The 26,096-nt window shown below is 40.0% G+C and overlaps 1 protein-coding gene across 1 annotated transcript in view; it reads left to right on the top strand.

Moving 5' to 3' along the window:
• The first annotated feature begins 1,122 nt into the window (after positions 1-1,122).
• Positions 1,123-26,096, top strand: part of Col6a6 (collagen type VI alpha 6 chain) — a 104,313-nt gene continuing 79,339 nt past the window's right edge. Inside the window, exons 1-9 of the mRNA XM_027934046.2 lie at positions 1,123-1,183; positions 3,670-4,266; positions 5,536-6,156; positions 7,473-8,033; positions 8,753-9,310; positions 11,878-12,453; positions 14,245-14,814; positions 25,082-25,425; positions 25,512-25,590. Coding sequence (XP_027789847.2) covers positions 1,123-1,183; positions 3,670-4,266; positions 5,536-6,156; positions 7,473-8,033; positions 8,753-9,310; positions 11,878-12,453; positions 14,245-14,814; positions 25,082-25,425; positions 25,512-25,590 — 3,967 coding nt within the window. The remainder of the gene's footprint in view (positions 1,184-3,669; positions 4,267-5,535; positions 6,157-7,472; positions 8,034-8,752; positions 9,311-11,877; positions 12,454-14,244; positions 14,815-25,081; positions 25,426-25,511; positions 25,591-26,096) is intronic.

Here is a 26,096-nt window from a genome sequence, read left to right as displayed (position 1 = left end):
ATACAGCTTCAAAACTTCAGGTTGTCTTGATTTCTTGTGAAGGACTGGAACCAAGTCCCAAACTGCAGAATATCAGAGTGACAATAGAATTAGGTAAAGCCATAGGATGGCATTTCTCATGTCAAAGGTCCCTTTTCTAAAGAGGTAAAATATTAAACAATAGCACCCTGTCTGAATTGGAGCAAGATACCCATACATAGTGTTGCAAATACATTTGTAAACAAGTAAGCAGGACATAGAGACCCTCGATTGTTAACACATCAGAAATGGATCCATTCATTTTTTTGTTCAAGGGGAAAATGAATGAACTCAATCTGTGTTTCATTATGATATTTACTTCCAATATCTTTAATATCCTATTTGTTTCATGAAAGGAACATTTCAAGGTAGCTGAACATGCTGGAGGAGTGACCAGAATTGGAAAACTCTTTCTTCATGCTTTGCTTGTTAGTTGTACACAAATTATGTTCCTCATTCTAAAGAGAAAGACATGACATGAACTATGGAAAGTCACTGCTTAGTTTTTTTTTATGTTTGTTTTGTTTTTTGTTTTGGTGTGTATGTCTTCTCTCAAATTTAGGGATAAAGGGAGATAGTTACCTTTCTAATTAGCAAGGAAGAGGGGAAAACAGGGAATTTTGACCACATCTAGAAATAATTATTATTCAAAGATGAAATACACCTACATGTTCATGATGATGAGATTACCTTACAGGTTTTAGACTGTGTCCCAACTGTGAATTCTGAATTGTCATGACAATGAGTGAACAGAGAATGACACAAGGGTCCAGGGAAACGAGTAATAGGGGGACATAATATCATTGGAACTAGAACGCACCTGTCTGCTCCGACTGACCACCCAACATGCCATGTCTCTACAGGTCTGGGGACCAGGACAAATTCTTACAACTCTGTAAATGATGCTTCATTTTTCTCAAAGGCACTTCACCAATTAGAAGGTCAGTAAACCTCCAACATTCTTGTCCCCTGTCACACCCAGTTCATTGTATCATTTCATGTCCTGTTGTGTATGAGTCTGGATTCATAAATAACATCCATAGATGTTTATATTTTTGCTTTTTCAGATTTCGAGTTGGAGATTTTTCAGGACATAATATGAAAATGTGGCTGATTTTGTTCCTCATAATAACTTGTTTCCATGTTTCTGTGAACCAAGATTCTGGTAAGGAAAAAATATGAAAAGAATTCTTTTTCTTAAATTTCACCATAGTAAAGAGATGATAAGTGAGTTTGACCTACTTAAAAGTTAAGTTTTCTATCACTTTGTTTTGATTTTGATAGTAGCGAGGATGGGAATGGTAGGTCAACTTATTTTGTTTCAAGATTACTCTCTGTTCCTTTGAAAATTCTGGACTTTATTCCTTGTTAGTGATAGAAAGATATGGAAGTTGTCATTTTGTCCTCAGTTTCAACCCATTTTGGGTCTTCTGGGAGGTTACATGAAAATTCTGTTACTATTAGGTTCAGGCCTGGAAAATTTGGAATGTCTCTTTCTAATTCATTTGTGCCAAAAGGTTGTCTTGGTTAAGCGTCCAGATTTTGCTCCAATTTAAACTGCTAGTCTGTTTATCATAAAGAACAGGCTTTCACCCTGGAGAGAAAGTTCCGTAGCTGTCTACCGTCTGTCAGCAATCTGTGTGCAATGGAATTAAAGTCCAAACCCTGACTTGCCCTTCACCACCTCTACTACCTAATCAAGTAATTGGTTCTTGTGCTGGTCAGTTCATGTCCAGGACCACCTACATCAGCTTTTACAGCTTCCTTGAGGTCTCTGACCTTGGAAGCAACTTTTACAAAGAGATAAACTAGACTTTGCCCTGCAAATGTTGTCCTTCAATGTCTCACTGAGTCTTCAACTTTTAAAGGAGAGGCAAATTTTCTTCCCAGTCATTTCATGGTTCAGACATAACGAAGGACCTTTTTGGAAGCTGAATCTGCCTCCCGTGCCAATCACCTATGCTTCCTTTCCCTGTACAACATATAGGGATTTACTAAAGGTCCCCAGTGGTCCTGAGTGGAGCCACCCTGAGCAGGGCTCACCTGGCCATCCAGCCTGAGGTCTGATTGCCCTCACTTATTTCTGCAATGCTGTATGATCATGACAGGAACCTCAGGTGGGACTGGGATCAGGTTATGTAAAAGACAAGAAAGAATTATCCACTATGTCTGGATCAGACAGACCACTGTAAGGAAAAACGAAATAACTCAAAGAACTAAAGCTGGTTACCTAGCAATTGCAGGAAAGAAAATATTGAAGTTATTTTAATTTGATTAGAATTTTTATAGTAACCATTTCAGATGGTGAGAATCTCAGAGGGAGGAGGAACCTTAGGTGGTTTCTAGTTGAATCTATTTAAAGTAGAGGGAACTAAAGACCAAGTATATTGGATGGTTTGACAGAGCTCAGAGAGTTAGCTGATGACACAGTCAGGGTCTCATTACTTTTTTTTATGATATATTTATTTCTTTTTATTTATTTATTTATTTATTTATTCATTACTTGTTGATACACACTGTCTTTCCTTAAATATAAACCACACACGTGTACATGTAAACACACATACATTCCCCTCTTTTCCCTGGACAAGAAGTGGATCTTATGCTTAGGTACTGAGAACTCTTGCTCTAAATGACCACCAGTAAATGACATCAGTGTTTGAACCCCTGTGATTCTCTACTTGTAAATATACAATTCTAGATACCTAACATCAAATCTAACATTAAATGAAGTTTTAGAAGTTCAACAAAATATTACGTTTTCATATAAAAATTATTTGTTTTTAAAACTATAATCCCTTTTTTAGCCTAAAATATACTAGTGCCATCATATTTTGCATATGTGAAAATAAATTTATCAATTATGACACTCAATCACATAAGTCTTCAAAAATATTATAAGTAACTTTAAAATAGATTAAGCCAATCCCGTATTTTCATTATTTGTGTATTTTTAAATTTCATCAACTTGATACTTTAGAATACAAACTAATATGTTTATAAGTTAACTTGTTGCATTGCATAACTAAGAATCACAATGAAAGACTTTCAGATTTCAACACTCAAATCAATTAGAAGGAGCCTGATTCTCAAATAAAATTTGTATCCTGTCGAGATCGAATTGAGATAGAATTCTGAAAGCCAAAAATACATATATTAGGAGAAATTATCTACTAACAGTCTAAACACCCATGATGTTTTACTTCTCTAATTTGCCTATTCCTAATTAGCTAATTTTTTTTTTTTTTTTTTTTTTTTGCAAAAGTGATGCTTAATTTTGTGAGATGCTCAAATGAGAAACTGTGTAAAAGAATTAGCCCAATAGGGCTGGGGTTGTGGCTCAGCAGTAGAGCGCTCACCAAGCACATGGGAGGCGCTGGGTTTAATCCTCAGCACCACATAAAATTTAAAAAAATAAAATAAAAGTATTGTGTCCAACTACAAATAAAAAAAAATTTTTTTTTTTTAAAAGAATCAGCCCAAGAAATCAGTATTTCTTTTTCTTAAGAGAAAGTGCAGTTTTGGACTCTCAATGAATCCGCTCATTGAGAAGGCACTTAAAAAATAAAATGAAATGAAAAGTAAGTTTTCCCCTATATGGTTGGCATTAAAGTTTTCGCTTTGTTTACATGTTTGTTTCTGGTTTCCCAGGCCCTGAGTATGCAGATGTGGTGTTTCTGGTGGACAGCTCTGATCACCTGGGAGTTAAGGCCTTCCCATTTGTGAAATTTTTCATCAATAAAATGATCAACAGTCTCCCTATCGAGGCCAACAAGTATCGTGTGGCCCTGGCCCAGTACAGTGACATGCTCCACAATGAATTCAACCTGAATACCTTCAGGAGCAGGAACCCCATGCTGAACCATCTCAAGAAGAACTTTGGGTTCCTTGGCGGATCCCTGAGGATAGGAAACGCTCTTCGGGAGGCTCACAGGATCTACTTCTCTGCACCTTCTGATGAAAGAGACAGGAAACTGTTTCCTCCTATTTTGGTGGTCCTGGCTTCAGCTGAATCTGAGGATGATGTGGAAGAGGCTTCGAAGGCCCTGCGGAAAGATGGGGTGAAAATCATCTCTGTGGGGATGCAGAAGGCTTCCAAGGAAAACCTGAAGGCCATGGCCACATCTCAGTTTCACTTCAACCTTCGGACGGTCAGAGACCTCAGCATGTTCTCCCCAAACATGACGCAGATCATCAAGGATGCAACCAAGTACAGAGAAGGAACGGTCAATGATCACCTCGTAGAAGGTGAAATTGGGATGCACATATAGGAGTGATGATAAAATGCTTTTGAAAAATCAATACGGGGGGGATAGGATTGCAACTCTTTGAATACTCCTTTCTCAAAATGGGCTGCGTGTTCAGATATTAAATATCCATGTTTTCTGGAGGATCTGATAATTGTGAAGATTTTAAATCTAATGATACCCACAGGTCTTGATTCTCATGCTTTGCTTATTCATGTTGCACTTCATTCAGATTTCTTAAAATTCAGGATGCCCTCTTTCCTGCTCCTCAGCTTAAGTCTAAGCTATCTCCCTGGGATCTAGTTGTTACATCGTTTCATTACTGGCTCATTTAAAAGGTAACTTTGTTCCTAAAGAAATGTATGATTCCTGAAGCCACATAACTGTGATCAGAGAATGTTACAGCTAAAAAACAACTTTTGTTTGCCCAAACTCCTTATTCTGCAGGAAGGAAACTACAGGTGTCCTTACCAGTGATATGGCCTCACCCAGGGAACTGGGTGCAATTTGCAGTCAGAGCTAAGTCAGGTCTCCAGATTTCAAGCCAGGTAGTCAGCCCACAATGCCTCCCTCCCTGCTGCCCTGTTCTGAGTTAGTTTCTCCCGGATCTCCACAGCCAGCCTGCTGTCTGTTCTCTTGTCCTAGAAAGGCCAAGAGTTATAAACATCATGCAAATGAGGAACAGGAAGAACCAGTAAAAAACAATTTGCTCCAAATGTGCATGTCCAAATAAGTAGCATAGGAAACTCACATTATTCTCGGATAAATCAGTTCGAGATGACTTATTTAATGACCTATTAATCTTGTGGTAAGCCTATGACAATATGAATCCTTATTAGCAACATCTTTCCCAAATAAAGCAATTGAATGTGCATGTGTATTCATTACCATTCTTAGTAATACTTGGACTGTAACTGTTAATTATAATGGTAATGATGCTTCAATGATTTTAATATTTAACAGCTACTATTTTTCAAGTGACTCTTATGTATCAGTCACATACTAAGTATATTATCTCATTTAATTCTCATAGTATCTCTATGAGATGAGAATTGTATCTCCATTTGACAGCTGAGGAAATTGAAACTGGGAGATTCAGCAGTTGAACCCAGGTCCTTTTGATCTCAGCTTCCTACTCATTTCACACACCTCCTTCTTTCTTTAAGCAGATAACCAAGCTCTGGTATATGTTCTCCATGTCTTCTGATGCTCAGCAGAAATGCCACATCTCCAGCTAATATCATGCCTGTTCATTCCTTGCCCACCACAGTGTGCCAAGGCCCTTCTGTGGCTGACGTTGTGTTCCTGTTGGATGTAGCCATCAATGGCAGCCAGGAGAACTTCGACTACCTTAAAGCATTCCTGGAAGAAAGTGTCTCTGCCCTTGACATCAAGGAGAACTGCATGAGGGTTGGCCTTGTGGCCTACAGCAATGAGACCAAAGTGATCAGTTCACTGAGCAGAGGCGTCAATAAGTCAGAGGTTCTCCAGCGTATACAGAGCCTGTCTCCCCGGGCCGGGCAGGCCTACACAGGGGCTGCCATCAGGAAGATCAGAAAGGAAGTCTTCAGTGCACAGAAAGGCAGTCGGAAAAATCAGGGTGTGTCCCAGATCGCGGTGCTGGTGACCCACAGAGCTTCGGAAGATAACGTGACCAAGGCAGCTGTTAACCTCCGGCGCGAGGGTGTGACCATCTTCACCATGGGCATCGAAGGCGCCAGCAGGACCCAGCTGCAAAAGGTAGCATCTCACCCTGCCGAGCAGTATGTCTCCATGTTGAGCAATTTCTCTGATCTGGCTGCCCACAACCAGACGTTCCTGAAGAAGCTGCGGAACCAGATAACACACACCGTCTCTGTCTTGTCAGAGCGCACGGAAACCCTCAAATCGGGTAAAGTCTTGCTGAGAGAAAGACTGTTCAGAACCTTTTGCTTTTTTCTTGTCTTTTGAATGTTTGCTTTTTTTTCTTGTCTTTCTAATATTTATATATGCAAAAGGAGTTGGTGGGAATATGATAATGATGTGGGTGGGCAGAATGAGTTCCTAATTTTTATTTTAACTTGATGATGTGAAGTCCAGTTAGGGGAGAATAAAATCTATAGCTAAAGAGGATTTCCCTTCTCATTTCCAATAGAGTGGCTCCATTTCCATTTGTCACTCTATACCCCCTGGAATACCATCATTTGCTATTTCTCTCTCTTTTCTATTTTTTTCCCTGCTCCCTCACCCCCACCCTTTACTGGAAATTGAACCCAGGGGTACTCTACCACTGAGTTACATCCTCAACCTTTTTACATTTTTTTTTTTTTTTTTTATGTTGAGTCAGGGTCTTGCTAAGATGCCCAGGCTGACCTAGAACTTGCAATCCTCCTGCCTCAGCAGCCTGAGTTTCCTCTGCTCTGTATTTCTTTCTTTCTTTTCTTTTCTTTTTTTTTTGTACTTTTCACTTTCCTTATCTTCTTCCCTCATACCCCAATTCCAATTTCCAGAATAAACAGGAAGTGTGATTTGGATAGCAGACAAACTAATTAATTTGTCATGAAGTACTACTCCGGTGTCTGCAAGTTTCAGAAGAGAGAGGAAGGGCAATGTTTTTTTATGGTTTGCTATCTACATGTAAACACAGTGATGCTGTGGAAAGATTTTTATGCATGTATTTACACATCACATGTTCGTATATATTCTATAATAAGTGTTTACATCTCACTTACTATAAAAGTGTCATTATCTTTCACACATAAGTTTGCTGACAATATCCATAACTCTAGTTAATTGATAGGATTGGATGCGGAGTACATGATTTGCTCTAAATTCCAAGAAAGGGAGCTCATATGTCTACAAGGACCTGTTAAACACCTTCTTCATGTCACAACATATCACTTGACTTTTGGCTAAGCAGTTATTTAACTCCAGGAAGAAGTGACTTGTAAAGATCAGCTTTAAGTTTTCTAATCCTTTACTACACCCACATTTATTTTGATGGGTGGCAGAAAATTTTTAGGGTAATCATTTCAAACTTTCAGAAGCATTCATTTGGCCCAACTGATGCTAAGATCCCCCCCTTCAAGCTAGGGAAAGCAAACCTTTTAAACCCAAACACCGTTTTCCATCTGTGGTGGCTAATCCTTGTCCTTCTTCCCCTCTGTGCCCGTTTCTCTTCCACATTTACTCCCTAATGTCATGTTCAATTTTTTGGTTCCATCATAGCATGTGTGGACACAGAGGAAGCAGACATCTATCTGCTCATTGACGGCTCCGGGAGCACACAGGCCACAGACTTTCAAGAGATGAAGACCTTCCTGTCGGAGGTGGTAGGGATGTTCAACATCGCCCCCCATAAGGTGCGCGTGGGGGCTGTTCAGTACGCTGACAGCTGGGACTTGGAATTTGAGATCAATAAGTACTCCAACAAGCATGATTTGGGAAAGGCCATAGAGAACATCAGGCAGATGGGTGGGAATACAAACACGGGCGCAGCCCTGAATTTCACACTGAAGTTGTTGCAAAAAGCAAAGAAGCAGCGGGGAAACAAAGTGCCTTGCCACCTCGTCATTTTGACAAATGGCATGTCCAAGGATAGCATCTTAGAGCCTGCCAACAGACTGAGAGAGGAGAACATCCGTGTCTATGCCATTGGGGTCAAGGAGGCCAACCAAACACAGCTACGAGAAATCGCAGGAGAGGAGAAGAGGGTGTACTATGTGCACGACTTTGATGCGTTGAAAGACATAAGGAACCAAGTTGTCCAAGAAATCTGTGCTGAAGAAGGTGAGAGAAATGGTGGCCCTTGCCTTTTGACTTTAGCTCACACATCGCCTTCATGGTGATGTTTGACATTGCTGGTTAAGGGGAACAATGTACATTGCTAAGTTGAGAATTGTTGATCTGTGCAACTATAACCGTGTTTGTTCTCTAGAAAAAACAAAAAAACAAAAAACAGCCCACTGTAGTGTTGTTCTAATTGATACCGTTCAATTACTGATATAATTGAAAAATAACAAAAATATTTGGAAAGATTCTCCCTAATAATAATTAATTAGCTTTCTCCAACAAATCCCTGCAGGCTAGATATGTGGTTAGATGTCACCTGTATCATATGATCAAGTGACTTCAGATTTCCAGGAATACTTAGGGTTCACTTAAATTTCTGTTTTATAGCACTTTTATGAAATCTGTAAGTCGGTGGTTTTCAATCAGATGTTATTCCCGTCTGGTTGAATGTGGTAACTTCTAGAGATATTTTGGTGTCATAATCATGAAGCCCTGCTAGCATCCAATGAGAAGAGGTCAGGGATACTGCTAAACATCCCAATGTATCCTACAATGCAGACTGCTTTACTGACCTACTAATAATCCTTACCAAGCACGTGTTTAACTTCCACACTAGATCATTTGTGGTTTGGATTCTCCTGTTTACTCTTATTTATTTATTTTTCTTTTTTGGCATGGAGTTGTCTTGAATAAACATGCTAATTTCTCTTATGCAGCCTGCAAGGACATGAAAGCTGACATCATGTTTTTGGTGGACAGCTCTGGCAGCATAGGACCTGAAAACTTCCAGAAAATGAAAATATTTATGAAAAACCTCGTGAGCAAATCTCAGATTGGGGCAGATCGGGTGCAAATCGGCGTAGTGCAGTTCAGTGACATCAATAAGGAGGAGTTTCAGCTCAACAGGTTCACTACCCAAAGCGACATTTCAAATGCAATAGACCAAATGGCTCACATTGGAGAAACTACCTTGACTGGTGGCGCCCTGACCTTCGTGTCTCAGTACTTCAGCCCCGCCAAGGGGGCCCGGCCCAACGTCAGGAAGTTTCTCATCCTCATCACAGATGGTGAAGCTCAGGACATAGTAAAGGACCCAGCAGTCGCCCTCCGGCAAGAAGGCATCATTATCTACTCTGTGGGAGTATTTGGCTCCAATGTCACCCAGCTCGAGGAGATCAGTGGGAGGCCAGAGATGGTTTTTTATGTTGAGAATTTTGACATTCTGCAGCACATTGAAGATGATCTTGTTTTGGGAATATGCAGTCCCCATGAAGGTAGGCATGCCTGTGTTCATGAGTGGGAATATCTGAGCACCAGATGTGGATATGAGTCATTTTCTTCTGGAATTAAGTAGAGCTCTATTTGGACCCCGTAATATTTTCATTAAATTGAAGTGTTTATGCTAGGATTTTTCACACACACACACACACGTGTGTGTATGTGTATATATATATATATATATATATATATATATATATATATATATGGTGCTAGAGATTGAACTCAGGGCTACTCCACCACTGAGCCACATCTCCAGCCCTATTTTGTATTTTATTTAGAGTCAGGGTCTCACTGAGTTCCTTAGTGCCTCATTTTTGCTGAGGCTGGCTTTGAACTCCTGATCCTCCTGCCTCGGCCTCCCAAGCCACTGGGATTGCAAGTATGCGCCACCATTCCTGGCACTGACCTGTTGAACTAAATAGACAGTCAAGAGCAATTTGGGTTCATCTAGTCTCATTCCTGTTTTAGACAAATAGACCTGAGGTGATGAATCCTTTATTTAAGAAAAGTGGTACCATACCAAGTCTTAGCTCAGGTTCCCAGCTGATCAGAAGTTCTTGTGGAGGTGATTTATTGAGGAGGTATTTTCAGAAGAAGAAGAAGAAGAGGAGGGCAGGGCATAGGTAGGTGCTAAGCAAGGAGTTCATTCTAGCTGGAGTCTAGTTGCAGCCTGATCCCATGGGAGCTTTACATCATGAGTTAGAGAAAGAACTGGCCCTATCTTAAGATGAGGGGTCCAGACTGCATACACTGTGCCACTAGATTACATGTGGGTTTCTGAGGCAGTCAGGAGGGGCATAACTTCTAGACAAAGGGTAGTTAGTCTTTAAGCCTGGTATCCAGTCTCTATGGGCTATTTTTTTTCTTTTTGTAATTTCTAAAAATAATACTTAATCAAAGGAGATATTTACGAAAACATTTTGATATACATTAAATATTATAAAGAAGGACTGTGGTAAGGGGAACTTGAACAATGAATGTTTCAAAGGAAGTAAAGAGCAGTGTCCCCAATCTCTGCCTATGATGCTGCAGAGTAATGGAAGTCATCAAACAAATGCTCAGGGCTGGGGATGTAGCTCAGCTGTAGAGCACTTGCCTGTGACATGTGTGAGGCTCTGAGTTCAATCTCCAGAATAAAAACAAAACAAAAACCAGATCAACAAATAGAAGGGGCTGATTTATCCTGTGACCCCGGGGGCTTAACAGCAGGCGTATTGAAAAGTCTACGTGGGCGATGGATCTTAATGGGATTTTAGGGGAGGAGAGGGACATTCAAGTAACGGTTCTGTCCAACTCCCACTACAAGGTTTGATGATCATGGCCTGTGTTTTGTAGAAAGGGGAGTATACCTTGTTTTTAATCCCTGGTAATTCCATCCAGAACAAATATGAACCCGTTGAAATCTTCCAAAGCTGAGCAATCTACCCACCCACCTCCAGTCCCCTGAGTCATCCAAGCAAGATTTGCAGGCAGCCTAAGACCAGAAGGACCTAGCTCCTTCTTTAGTGGAGTCAGACTTCCTTGGAATTTGGTTTATGGCTCTGTACACAAGGTCTCCAGTTAGCAGTTAGGTATATTGGCCCTGGGGTTTTCAACAGTCCTGCACATGGCCAATGACTGGGTCACAGAGGAGGAGATACAGACACTCTCGGAGGGGGAGGGGGAGGAGAGTACTTCCTCCCAGTCCCATTTCTCAAGAAGGGATGAGTTAACACTTGGATCATACCTTTCTAAGGCCTGCAGAGACAATGCACTATGTAAGGTCAGAAGGACTTGCCTTCTTAGTGAGAAAACTTCTCCAGAATGGATGAGTTGGCGCTTTGAACTCAGAATAGATGAGCTCCTTTAGATGGAACATGCTTCTCATGAATTACTAATTGGGGTCTTTCCTGCTCTACTTTTCCATGGCCTTGACCTCAGGTTTAAGAAGTTCAGAGTGTCATACTAAGACAATTAAACTGGGCCAAGGGAGAAATGGGCTTTTTTTTTTTTCATATGGTGGCCCAATATGAAAATAGATGTTTCAAGAAGGTCAAAGGGGGATAAAATGTAACCTTGAAAGTCAGCCATCATAACTATGAAAAAAATATAGTGTTGCCAAATTAATTTTTATTCGGTTATTTCCTCAAAGTTTTATCTTAGGAATAAGATCTCAAGATCCCTATAGCCTTAAAGAAAAAAAGACAAATTCATTTAAATGAAAACACATGTTGAAGGAAACATTTATATGGGAAAATTTACATGAAACTTTGATTTGGGTTTTTTAGTCCAAAGGATTTTTTGAAAATTTATTCCCGATGATCTTGTGTTTGTTTTTCCACCCCTCCCAAACCTTTGGTAGGTTTCCCTTCGTACCTGCCTGGTCTTGAAAACTTACCTGATCATCATTATGTATTGGCAGTGCAAAAGTGCATGTGTCTCTATTATCCAGGGAATTGATATTTTAATGTTCAGCATGATCCCATGCAATGGAAACACCAGCAATTAAAAAAACAAAAAAACAGTTTGGGGACTCTCCAAAGCTAATCCATATTGACTTTTCCTTCCCTTCCTCTTCTAGAATGCAAGCGGATTGAAATTCTGGATGTTGTGTTTGTGATCGATAGCTCTGGCAGCATTGATTACGATGAATACAATATCATGAAGGACTTCATGATTGGCTTAGTGAAAAAAGCTGATGTTGGAAAGAACCAGGTCCGGTTTGGAGCCCTGAAGTACGCTGATGACCCAGAGGTACTGTTTTATCTGGGTGATCTTGGCACAAAATTGGAGGTGATTTCAGTGCTCCAGAATGACCAGCCCATGGGGGGCAACACTTACACAGCAGAGGCACTAGCCTTCTCAGACCACATGTTCACTGAAGCCAGGGGCAGCCGCCTGCACAAGGGGGTCCCCCAAGTCCTCATCGTGATCACCGATGGGGAATCTCACGATGCTGATAAACTCAATGCCACTGCGAAGGCCTTGCGGGACAAAGGCATTCTCGTCCTGGCTGTGGGCATTGCTGGTGCCAATCCTGTGGAGCTGTTAGCTATGGCAGGATCAAGAGATAAGTACTACTTTGTGGAGACTTTTGGAGGCCTGAAGGGGATCTTTTCAGATGTCTCAGCCAGTGTCTGTAACTCTTCAAAAGTTGGTAAGCCTTGTCCATCAAGTTTTTCCTTATTATTAGCATAGGGCCAAATGCGGGAGATGCCAAAGCATCTCCTTAAGGGAGAAGTTTTCCAGAGAAGAGAATGAGCCAAACTTGTTTCAGCAGACTCCCCTACTCTGAGATTCCAGAATGTGGGAAAACCTCAAGGTCACTTTGTTCAGCCTCCTCCCTCAAGAGAAGTACCTTCTCCAACTTCCTAATCACTTTTCCTAAACTATTCTAATGATGGGGAATTCACCAGTTTGGAACAGGCTTTATTTATTAAATCACAGGTTATTCTACCCACTGGTTTTTCTCCCTGGTTTAATAAGAAATAAAATTCTATCTCTAAGAATCAGCATGAAATCTTCTTATCTCCATGGTTAGGAATCCCCTGTTTATTTACTTATTTCTAATACGGCACAAGTTCATCTAAAATGTCATCTTACACTTTGGGGTTAGAGGGAGATTATGTGTTACTATAATGTCTTAGTATTTTTCCCAAGATATATTTTACGGAAAAAAAACCCACTATTTTTATTAGATGAATGGCTGTTAATGCACAATTTCAACATCTTGGTGCCGTTCTTTTCTCAAAATCATTTTAACTTTTCTGGTTTTCGTATGCCTTGCATCCATAGAACACAACTACCATCTTTTTCTTTGATGAAACTAACAGAATCTTTCTGGGTCTTCACTGGGACAGATCTCTTTATAGAAAACAAGGACAAATCTCCTTGTGGTTAATTCCTAAAATTTGATTTGTCCTTCTCGAGTCCCCTGTGAAAGACGGGTCTGCATTTTTTTATTGAAAAGTTCTTTGAGCAGAAAAACAGTACTTGCTTTCTTTTATTGGAATCTGAAATGAAGGAGTTTAATGAGCTGACCCATTCCTGAAGGCTCTCCTGTATTTCTTTTGATGTCTTCCTTATCTGGACGGCAGGAATCTCCGATACCTTTAATCTTCTCTGAGGTGACAATGAGATGTAATTAAGTTGGGTCAGTGGTGGGATCACTGGAGTATTCTGGGAAATGATAATGCTTACCAGAAAGCCAAGGATCACACAGGACTGTGTGCCAAGTATAACTCACTCGTTGGCCTCTTATCCTTTTTGTTTTGTATTTGCTGTATTAATACCAGAGAAGTAGCTCTAACATACTAAATTGTTTACTCAAAAATATTTTTTTTTCCTCAGGTAGGTATTTTTTGCCTACATATCAAAAAGAGGGCTGAAAGAGGAGGAAAATCAACTAGATATACACCAGAAGGCATGCTCTTAAGTCCTCCCATTGATTCGACCTAATAAACCAGAAAAACATTTATTGGCTCAACTGGCCAGAGAGGCCAAGTCAATAACGTGAACCATCTGTTTCTGTTTGAATTCCTCAATGGATATGTGTTATTTTGGTTTTTTTCCTTGCTGTGCTACTACTGACCCTGGGCTTTCTGGAAGGGTTAAGACTAGATTGCAGATGAGAAAAAGTTTTTTTCTAGCACCATTCCCAGCTCTCTGGCATGTCAGAAAAGAAAATGGCGTCAGACCAAATGGACAAGCCAAGAGAAATATCAAGAGATGTGTGAGTAGTTCATGCCTGTGTTGCCTTTATGAACTGATCATTTGTTTTTACTTCCTTCTCCAATTAATGTGACCAGAAAGTAGCATTAAGATAAGAAACCACTTTCAGAAATATTGTCTCTATGTGGCTGTAAACATTTAATTTACTTTTGGTGGATGAAAGAAAAACTAATACTCTGGTTTTTGTCATTGTTGTTCCAATTCCTCTCCTTTGTAGATTGTGAAATTGAAAAAGTAGATCTTGTTTTTCTCATGGATGGTTCAAATAGCATTCACCCAAGTGACTTCAAGAAGATGAAGGAATTTTTAGCATCTATTGTTCAAGACTTTGATGTCAGCCTCAACAGAGTGCGCATAGGAGCCGCTCAGTTTAGCCATACCTACCGGCCAGAGTTTCTACTAGGAACATTCACCGGTGAAAAGGAGATATCGTTTCAGATTGAAAACATCCAGCAGATCTTTGGATACACACACATTGGCGCTGCACTCCGGGAGGTGGGGCATTACTTTAGGCCAGACATGGGCAGTAGGATCAATGCAGGTACCCCGCAGGTGTTGCTGGTCCTCACAGATGGCCAGTCCCAAGACGAAGTGGCTCAGGCTGCTGAAGAGCTGAGACGCAAAGGTGTTGACATCTACTCGGTGGGCATCGGAGATGTGGATGATCAGCAGCTCGTTCAGATTACTGGGACTGCACAAAAAAAGTTGACAGTTCATAACTTTGATGAACTGAAAAAAGTCAAAAAAAGGATTGTTCGCAACATCTGCACCTCGGGGGGTGAGAGCAGTAAGTATTTAATACGTTCTTCATTTTTCATCTCTCCACTGTCTTCAGTCACATTTTCCTCAGGCTCTATGTGCATCCCCTGGGGTTGCTGGGAGAACTTAGATTTGTGCCTCTGTTTTTCACATTTATTATTTTTTTTTCACAGTTATCAAGTATTTTTGTGACTTGTAGATTGAGAAACAGCATGTTTGGGATTCTATATCTTTTTTTCACCCTCCATCCTGGGGGAGCATGCCCCCTCTGAGAACGGAGAGCCTCAGCTTCAGAGGGTGTGAGGACAGGGCCATTGTTCACAATCTGGCTGGTTTCAGAGGTTGAAGGACATTTTCAAATGAGTAAAGACTTATGATGTTGGTTACCTGGCAGTTGAGCCTACAGGACCTCCAAGTGCCATAGGTACAGATGTGGAAATTCATATCTTTGTTATGAAATTATACCACAGAAACTAATAAATATCTTAAACACATTAGCATATTTTGACACTGTCCCAATAGGTGGAAGTAAAGTGTCTTTTTTTTTTTTTAATTTTTTATTGTTGGCTGTTCAAAACATTACATAGTACTTGATATATCATATTTCACAATTTGATTCAAGTGGGTTATGAGCTCCCATTTTTACCCCATATACAGATTGCAGAATCACATCAGTTACACATCCATTGATTTACATATTGCCATACTAGTGTCTGTTGTATTCTGCTGCCTTTCCTATCCTCTACTATCCCCCCTCCCCTCCCCTCCCCTCCCCTCTTCTCTCTCTGCCCCCTCTACTGACATTCGTTTGTCCCCCTTGTATTATTTTTCCCCTTCCCCTCCCTTCCTCTTGTATGTACTTTTGTATAACTCTGAGGGTCTCCTTCCATTTCCATGCATTTTCCCTTCTCTCTCCCTTTCCCTCCCACCTCTCATCCCTGTTTAATGTTAATCTTCTTCTCATGCTCTTCGACCCTACTCTGTTCTTAGTTACTCTCCTTATATCAAAGAAGACATTTGGCATTTGTTTTTTAGGGATTGGCTAGCTTCACTTAGCATAATCTGCTCTAATGCCATCCATTTCCCTGTAAATTCTATGATTTTGTCATTTTTTAATGCAGAGTAATACTCCATTGGGTATAAATGCCACATTTTTTTTATCCATTCATCCATTGAAGGGCATCTAGGTTGGTTCCACAGTCTTGCTATTGTGAATTGTGCTGCTATGAACATCGATGTAGCAGTGTCCCTGTAGCATGCTTTTTTTAGGTCTTTAGGGAATAGACCAAGAAGGGGAATAGCTGGGTCAAATGGTGGCTCCATTCCCAGCTTTCCAAGAAATCTCCATACTGCTTTCCAAATTGGCTGCACCAATTTGCAGTCCCACCAGCAATGTACAAGTGTACCCTTTTCCCCACATCCTCGCCAGCACTTGTTGTTGTTTGACTTCATAATGGCTGCCAATCTTACTGGAGTGAGATGGTATCTTAGGGTGGTTTTGATTTGCATTTCTCTGACTGCTAGAGATGGTGAGCATTTTTTTCATGTACTTGTTGATTGATTGTATGTCCTCCTCTGAGAAGTGTCTGTTCAGGTCCTTGGCCCATTTGTTGATTGGGTTGTTTGTTCTCTTATTGTCTAATTTTTTGAGTTCTTTGTATACTCTGGATATTAGGGCTCTATCTGAAGTGTGAGGAGTAAAGATTTGTTCCCAGGATGTAGGCTCTCTATTTACCTCTCTTATTGTATCTTTTGCTGAGAAAAAACTTTTTAGTTTGAGTAAGTCCCATTTGTTGATTCTAGTTATTAACTTTTGTGCTATGGGTGTCCTATTGAGGAATTTGGAGCCCGACCCCACAGTATGTAGATCGTAGCCAACTTTTTCTTCTATCAGACGGCGTGTCTCTGATTTGATATCAAGCTCCTTGATCCATTTTGAATTAACTTTTGTGCATGGCGAGAGAAAGGGATTCAGTTTCATTTTGTTGCATATGGATTTCCAGTTTTCCCAGCACCATTTGTTGAAGATGCTATCCTTCCTCCATTGCATGCTTTTAGACCCTTTATCAAATATAAGATAGTTGTAGTTTTGTGGATTGGTTTCTGTGTCCTCTATTCTGTACCATTGGTCCACCCGCCTGTTTTGGTACCAGTACCATGCTGTTTTTGTTACTATTGCTCTGTAATATAGTTTGAAGTCTGGTATCACTATACCGCCTGATTCACACTTCCTGCTTAGCATTGTTTTTGCTATTCTGGGTCTTTTATTTTTCCATATGAATTTCATGATTGCTTTCTCTATTTCTACAAGAAATGCCGTTGGGATTTTGATTGGCATTGCATTAAACCTATAGAGAACTTTTGGTAATATCGCCATTTTGATGATGTTAGTTCTGCCTATCCATGAACAGGGTATATTTTTCCATCTTCTAAGATCTTCTTCTATTTCTCTCTTTAGGGTTCTGTAGTTTTCATTGTATAATCTTTCACCTCTTTTGTTAGGTTGATTCCCAAGTATTTTATTTTTTTTGAAGATATTGTGAATGGAGTGGTTGTCCTCATTTCCATTTCAGAGGATTTGTCGCTGATATACAGGAATGCCTTTGATTTATGCGTGTTGATTTTATATCCTGCCACTTTGCTGAATTCATTTATTAGCTCTAATAGTTTCTTTGTAGACCCTTTTGGGTCTGCTAGGTATAGAATCATGTCATCTGCAAATAGTGATAATTTAAGTTCTTCTTTTCCTATTTTGATGCCTTTAATTTCTTTCGTCTGTCTAATTGCTCTGGCCAGTGTTTCGAGAACTATGTTGAACAGAAGTGGTGAGAGAGGGCATCCCTGTCTTGTTCCAGATTTTAGAGGGAATGCCTTCAATTTTTCTCCATTCACAATGATGCTAGCCTGAGGCTTAGCATAGATTGCTTTTACAATATTGAGGTATGTTCCTGTTATCCCTAGTTTTTCTAGAGTTTTGAACATAAAGGGATGCTGTACTTTGTCGAATGCTTTTTCCGCATCTATCGAGATGATCATATGGTTCTTATTTTTAAGTCTATTGATGTGGTGAATAACATTTATTGATTTCCGTATATTGAACCAGCCTTGCATCCCAGGGATGAATCCTACTTGATCATGGTGCACAATTTTTTTGATATGTTTTTGTATCCGAGTGGCCAGAATTTTATTGAGGATTTTTGCATCTAGGTTCATTAGAGATATTGGTCTGTAGTTTTCTTTCTTTGAAGTGTCTTTGTCTGGTTTAGGTATCAGGGTGATGTTGGCCTCGTAGAATGAATTTGGAAGTTCTCCCTCTTTTTCTATTTCCCGAAGTAGCTTGAAAAGTATTGGTATTAGTTCCTCTTTAAAGGTTTTGTAAAACTCTGCTGTATACCCATCCGGTCCTGGGCTTTTCTTTGTTGGTAGTCTTTTGATGGTTTCTTCTATTTCCTCAATTGATATTGGTCTGTTTAGGTTGTCTATATCCTCCTGACTCAATCTGGGCAGATCATATGACTTAAGAAATTTATCTATGCCTTCACTATCTTCTAATTTATTGGAGTATAAGGATTCAAAATAATTTTTGATTATCTTCTGTATTTCTGAAGTGTCTGTTGTGATATTGCCTCTTTCATCCCGTATGTTAGTGATTTGAGTTCTCTCTCTTCTTCTCTTCTTGAAGGAGAGTAACTATTTTTTTACTTATCATAAAGACACTCTCCGGGTTGGTAAACATTAACTCCAAATTTCCACCAAGGAAAAGAAAGCCACAGGACATCAAGAGGCCTCTGCAGACAGATAGCCAACTACAAAGTCCCTGCTCCAGCCGATTTTTCTTGGTCAGGTTGCTTAACTTCCCTAACTTTAATTGTCTCACCCATGGAATGTGAATAATAGCATCACCTGGTTTAAAAAGATCACTGTGAGGATTAAATGAGAAATCACATATTTAAACTTTACTTTGAATAAGCATGACACCTTGGGATGTAATTAAAAAGTCACTTCATTTTTGTCCACCACTGACCCATTAAATTTATTCATGGGGGCTAGCTCTTCCCTTGCCCCTAATCATTTCTAAGAAATAAATGAACCTCCTCTTGGTGATTAATATGTCTATCTCAATGCAGCTATTAAAACTTTAAACTTCATCCAAGGTTATTCCACTTTCCAGCTGGCCACAGACTGCTCACCTGCCATCAGAGAAGAGGCCATACACGGTTGACATTTTGCTCATGGTTCCCATCTTTTACTGCTATCCTTTCTCCTAGACCCTGTCCCCACCTTGCTAAAACTGTTTTCTTGCCATTCCAGAATGGGGTGGGGAAGGGAGAGGAGGTCCATAGAAGTTTTTACTTGATAATACTTGTCAGGAATTGGTTTTCTTTGATGATAGCCAATGTCCAAAGCTGGGTCCATTTGTGAGTCCTTCAAAGATCCTCTGTCCTATCCCCCATCATCCTTCCTCCCCACCAAGAATCCATTTCTGGGGGCATCTCTCAACTGTAGCTCCTTTGAGGAAGTCAAATATGTCTGAATTCTAGATGGTTCCTGATCCCTTCCTCAGCCTCTGAGCCTCTGGTGATGATTCTGGCTTTATTCCACTGAGGTCTGTATGCACTCCCTCCACTCACCGGCCCCTAGATAGGCTTCTTGGATGGGAGATGAGAGGAGCCCCAATACCTCTTTCTTATACTCAGCCATATCAGTTCCACAAGGAACAGTAGCATGTCACTTGCCCCAGTAAACACTGGAAATTACAGCCCTGTGTCTCACTCCTTAGAGTTTCCAGGCTTAAGTTATCTCTGAACACTCCTCTCTCTTGACTTAGAGGAAATTATCTCGTGTGTGTGTGTGTGTGTGTGTAAGAGCTCCCAATCATCAACAGTGCTCTCCATAAATGTTCTTCTTAGCTCCAATCTCATCTTTTATAAGACCCAGTGTGGAGGTTTACAGTTAAGAGCCCCACCATTGACTAAAAACTGTCTTTGTACTTCCTGCTTTATGATCTACTCATACTTTGGAATGTATCTGATTCCCTCGGCTAAACCTTCTGCACCAATTTCCTGTTTTCACATGAAATATCCATTTCTAGTTATTAGGCAGAAAATTATCTTAAAACAATTTAGTTTCTACTTGAGTGCATAACAAAAAATCATGCAGAATGTAAAATACAAAAATATAAACTACAAGTAGTGAATGAGTTATCTTTAAAGGAAATAGCTGTGAATGCAAAAAAAAAAAAAATTAAATAAGGAAAGTACTCTGTATTAAGATAAACTTGAAGTCATTACTCCAGCAAGCAGGAATGTGAGAGCTTTGGATCCAAGCTACGAGCTGAGGACTGATGAGTCTGGAATGAGCACCGATAAACCTTCAAAGGCCTATGAGAATATATTAAGGGATGCCAGTTCTTTAATGTAATATAATAAATCCTCAAATGAGACAGTAGCTTGATGTGACTCAAACAAACTAAGCTTAGAGCCTGGACATTCTGCTTCTCATTTTACTTATTCTTTTGGTGATGGAAATGGAACCCAGGGCTTCACACATGCTAGGCCAACACTTCACCACTGAGCTACACTCCCATCTGCTCTGCTTCTTAACAAAAAAATATGCCTAACTTTGAAGAAGTCGCTAGCTTTTCTGAGTCTTTGTTTTGTCATTTTTAAAGCTAACTCATCTCTAAGAGTTTCTCCGATTATAGACTGTGATGCAGAATGCAAAAGTAAAGTCAACTGCATGGAAATATTAAGGATCTTACTGAGAATCAATATCCTTTTGAGCATCTCTGAAGGGTCAAGCCTAGAGCTCTAAGAACTTCAACTGTTATTATCTCATTGACTCTCCTAACACCCTATATGATGTGGAAACAAGGACTGGAGATGTAACTCAATGGTAAAGCACTTGCCTAGTATGTCTGAGGCCCTAGGTTCAATTCCCAGTACCACCAAAATCAATCAATCAATCAATCAATAAAACTATGGAAATTGAAACTCAAAGGAATGTTGGTAGTCCGGTCCGGATCATACAAGAATAATAGATAAAGCATATTTTGAAACCTAAGTCTGTCTGATCCCAACCTCTTCCACCCTAGTCTTTTATTAAATTAACCTGTTTTCTTGATGTAGTTGTTGTGCAGATTATCTGGGGCTGACAGTATAAAGAATGAGTGTCAAAGTGTTGTGCTTCACCAATTAATAGCTGGGGTTGATGAGGACGTCAGGGATTAATATCCTTGAAATCGTTTCCACGAGCTGCTGCTTCCGAAGGAAACCACCTGCTGCTAAGCTGTCACTTCCAACAGCACAGCACAGTCTAGCAGCAGGACTGGTAACCCGCATGACCTGTCATCATCGGCCACCCAGGAAGTGATAAAATAGGGTGGCTCAACATATGGACTCCCGACAAGCCTGGATCTAAATCCCAAGCATGAGATCCAGTCATAACTGTGAGACCTTGGGCAAACTTCTCTAGGTCACAGCTTCTTCCTCTACAAAATGAACATATTATGAGGGATTCTGCATGTTTCCTGTTATATAAGGACAAGTGAGACCAAGAGTGGGAAGTGCTTGGTAAATGCTCAGTAAGTGTAATAAGTGTAACTTATAATAATAACTTGTTACACTTATTGAGCATTATTGTTAATCTCTGTTATAAAAATTGGAGTAACGGGGTTAGTTTGTAGGTGAAAATTTACCAAGGGTTCTTTGGCTTAGGAACTTTATTGTATTTTCTTAAGACCCTCAGTTTAGACAATGTGAAGATAATTTTTATTTTTCTATTATTTTATTTATTATTATTTTTCTTTTGCCTTATTGGGGATCAAACCTAGGGCCTTACACCTGCTAGGCAAGTGCTCTACCACTGAGCTATATCCCCCAACCCCAAAATTTCAATATTTTAACATATCAGAACTATGTTCAAATTTAATATGCCAAATCATCCTACATAGCTAAACTCCAAAGTCTGATTTATAACCTTCACCCAAGGGTGATCATTCTTTCTGTACTCTCCTGATTTTTCTCTGGAGGGTGGTTACTCTGTCTACCTAGAGGAAACTTGGACAGTTTTCAGGATGGGAATGTCCAATCTTTTTGGCATGGAGCCCTGAGGAGGTAGCAAAAGAGTCAGGAGTACTTCTCATCTTTTGCACCTGTAATCATGGACAGATGGATCAAAAGGCCTGTTTGAATAGAATGAGGTCAGAGGAAACTTAAGGATTTATTTGATTCAAGGAATGTGAGAAATACAAGGGGAAAATAGAAAATAGTTTCCAACTTTTCTTGACAAGGAGCTCTTTATGTTCCTGCTTTTTCTGGATGCTCTAGAAACAGAACTCTGAGCAACGCTTATGTGCTAATACTTTATTGGAAGTGCAATAAAGTAAAGCAAGACTGAGTAGCAGAGATGCAGGAAAGAAGGGAAAGTGAATACAAGGTGGTACGTTGCCAAGCTACCCATGGCTTCTTAAGAAAGCACAACTGGCACATTGGCCGTGCAAAACATTACCCTGCAGAACCACTGCCCAGACCAGGCCAGCATGGGAGTAAAGGAGAGGATGCATCTTTCCATCTATGTCTCTTGGTTAGCATTTATCCCATGGAGAGTTTGCCCTCCCACCCTACTGGGTGGTGTTATCCAGCTTCTTTGGGAAACTGCTGAGGAAACCAGCAACAGGATGCACCATGCAACACATGTGGGATTGGAAGTGGGAAAGGAGCCAGAGCCTTCTTGACTTCACCTGGGTTACATGCATGTGGGCACCACTGCAGCTCTCTTAGAACGAACACAACAGAGACCCTGTCAAACCTGACCCTCACCCCCGTGTGTTAGGAGACCAAATGGTGGAAGTTGTGGTTCTTCAGTGGACAAAGTCGTAATTCTGTGCAGAGGGAGAAAACAGATATAGGAGGTATAGACACTGGGACTCTTATAGTACCTAACTATATTTCCTTGATCATTCTTTCTTATTTTTCTTCAAAGATACACCTTATTTCAAAGACCCCGTACAAATCTGTCTCCTCCCCAGCTGATAACTACCAACAGGCCCACTTTCCCCACTAGAATCTGTCTTCAAATCTTCTAAATACACCCTAGCCTCTGAGCAGTGTTTCTTAAGACTAAGAATCTGCCATCACCAACTCTAACTTATAAGGACTCTTTTTAAAGACTCAGATAATTAGAATCAGCTTCGGGATCTGGCTGGAAAACCACAAGACTGTCCAGTCCAATCTGCGCTTTTTTGTTCTTTTGTGTTTTTATTTTGAGATACATAATCCCTTTATCTTCATGTCAAGAAAAGTAATACCTAGAGAGGGCAAGAGATCTGCCCAAATTCATTTAGCACTAACAGAGTCATGGCCAGCCCATGCCTGAAACGAAGCCTCCTGTCTTCCCAAAGACCTGCCCCCTGGGCACCCATACTGGGGGACTAGATGAAGGCTCCGAATGCTACTTTTACTTCTCTCTCTCTCTCTCTTTTTAAAATTTTTTTCCTCTGTAGCCTGTGGATTACCTTCTTAATTTTCTTTTATTGCTCTTCTCTATTCCCATTTCTGTTATCCTAGTTTAATTCCTCATTATAGCTCATAAATCAATTTTAGCCTTCTCCCTAGCTCACATCCAAAACTACCCCTGCCTCCAGTTCATTTGAATCACCTTTGCTGGATTCATTCCAAAGTACAACTCTGATGTGGAAGACTCTAGGCCTCAAGACTTCCAGGGGCTCCTGATTTAGGGCGGTTACCCCTGTAGCATTTTCAGGGCCCACTGCCTGGGAACCCACTCGATCAGTAGGGCCTCATCACTATTGTACTTAGACACCCGGCTGCTCACACAATTTGTTTGCTAAATTCTATTCCTTTGCTCACATTATTATGAGATCATTTATCTTAGTTACTGACTGGTTTTCTTTCCAGAGGTTAAAACAATGCCACAATAAAAATTTCAATCTCAAGTCAAGAGAAGATATAAATTTAAGAGGTTTTTGGAAAGGACATACTCTGATGTTTCCTTCTAACTGCTTTCTTTTTCTTATCCTGCTTTTCTAGTATCCAAGAAGAGAATTTCTAATAAAGTAAAAGATAGCAAACTAAGAAGGCCACTCTTCTGGATGTTTTGATAACATATTGACTTACCTTAAATCTCATGGTGAAAATTGATAATCTAATAGAGCTTTTATTTTCCTTCACTTACCTCCTTTCTCATTGAAAAAAAAAAATCAAGTTATGGTCCTTGTTTTAAGAACTGAAGTTGACATTTTGGTTTCAAAGATTTGCAAATGTCCAACTAGCCAGGGTATCTGGGAAGAAATGTAGGCAGGCATTGTCTATACAAAACACACCTGAAAAACTGCTGATCTAAGCAAAGCAAAGCAAAAAGCACTCACTCCTACTTACTGTATCAAGCAAACTGTACATGTTGTTTGCTGTAAAAGGTTGGAATGTTTAACCAACTTAAAAAATCTTGAAGAAAAAGAGTGTGTTGTATGATTTTTATCCTTTAATTATCTACCTTTAGGAAGCTCAGCTTAAAACATCAAACCCATTCTGATTTTTCCAATGCTTGATTTGTCCTGATGTTAAGGATAAAGGCAAAGTCCTTTAAATGAAACACTTCTCCGACTACCTCTAGATTCAAAAATAGAAGTACCTTTATCTTCCTGAAGGGCTGAGGGCTTGAAGGGCCACCTTTGACATGATCAAATATGGAGGATTGGATTGCGACTTTCTTTACCTGTAGGACTTAAACGAAGCAAAATCTCAAGAATATTTTGTTTTGTTTTTATTTGTTCCAAAGGAGGAATTAGAGACCCTTTTTGGAAAAATGAATCATCAAAACAAGTCCTCTGAGATTTATTTTATTCTGAATTATTTTCTGTATGCAAAATGTTTTTACATTTCCCTTATATTTATTCAAATTTAATATCTACTAAAAGACCTCAGTTGATAAATAGCATGATATGAGTTTCTTGCTTTATTAACATTTCCACAACATACTTTAGAGATATTTAAATGACTTTGCCTGTTTAAAGGGGATTATTTCAATGACTACAATAAAATCTTTCAGAAATGTGGTTGCTATAGAACCATCTAGATCATACATCAGATAAAAATAATAATACAGTTATACTATTACAGGTTATAAAACAATGGTTCTGAGCCTCCTCCATTCTCCTTTCCCTTTCTTGTCTTCCAACTTCATACCTGGAATCGAAATAAAAATTCCAAGAGCCTAGAATCAGTCAAGTAAAAGTTTGCTGATTTGGTAAGACATGCTTTTCCCTTGAATCCTAGATTGTTTTGTGGATATTGTGGTTGGATTTGACATCTCAACTCAGCTGAAAGGGCAGACTTTTCTGGAAGGCCAGCCTTGGATGGAAACCTATCTTCAAGACCTCTTACGTGCCATCAGCTCCCTCAACGGGGTAAGCTGTGAGGTGGGCACTGAGACTCAGGTCAGTGTGGCTTTCCAAGTGACAAATGCCATGGAAAAACATTTTCCCAAGTTTGAGATCTACAGCGAAAACATCCTGAACAGCTTGAAGGGGGTGACAGTTAAAGGCCCGTCTCTTCTCAACGCAAACCTCTTGAGTTCCCTGTGGGACGCGTTCCAGAATAAGTCAGCGACTCGGGGAAAGGTAACCTGGCTTGATTTTATTTGTTGCTGTGTGATTGCAATGAAGTTCTTTGACTGGTCTTTCTTTTCTTTTTTAACACATTCCAGGTGGCCCTTTTATTTTCAGATGGATTGGACGACGATGTTGAAAAACTTGAACAAAAATCAGATGAACTTAGAAAAGAAGGTACTGGACAGGTGTGGGGGAAGTGGCACTTATTAACTTTACAATCTCAGAGCCCACCTCTTGCTCTTAAGTTTCCAGGCACTCAAGTAACCCTGAACTTGGCAGTCTTTCCATTTTGTATGCACCCAACAGAACACATGGACCCTGAGAACATTTTGACATCTGCTTTCTTCCTCCTCTGAGTGTCGGAAACAGCTCTGAATACCACATCCAGTCCCTTGTCTTGTATCACTGAGTTTCTTCTTCCCAATCTTTCCTGGAGAAGGTTTCTTTTCCCCTTACCCTGCATTATCTAATATTTCTACATCTTTAGAGTCAACGAAAGCAAATGGGATATTTCTCCTTGACCAAGGAATATGAGAGTTGGATTATTTTCTTCTAGAAGTGGCAAGCATTGCTGGACATGTTTATTCATGTTTTGGGGCTTTATAATCAGTTCCTTCCTTCAGACCATAGATGGACCAGCCATGGCCTTGGTGAGGTAATAAAGCTCTGGCACCAGGTTT

The sequence above is a fragment of the Marmota flaviventris genome, chromosome 8 (genome assembly GCF_047511675.1).
Source record: "Marmota flaviventris isolate mMarFla1 chromosome 8, mMarFla1.hap1, whole genome shotgun sequence".
NCBI lineage: Eukaryota > Metazoa > Chordata > Mammalia > Rodentia > Sciuridae > Marmota > Marmota flaviventris.
The sequence above is the reverse complement of the archived record's forward strand: the minus strand, read 5'-3'. Positions and strand labels throughout refer to the sequence as shown.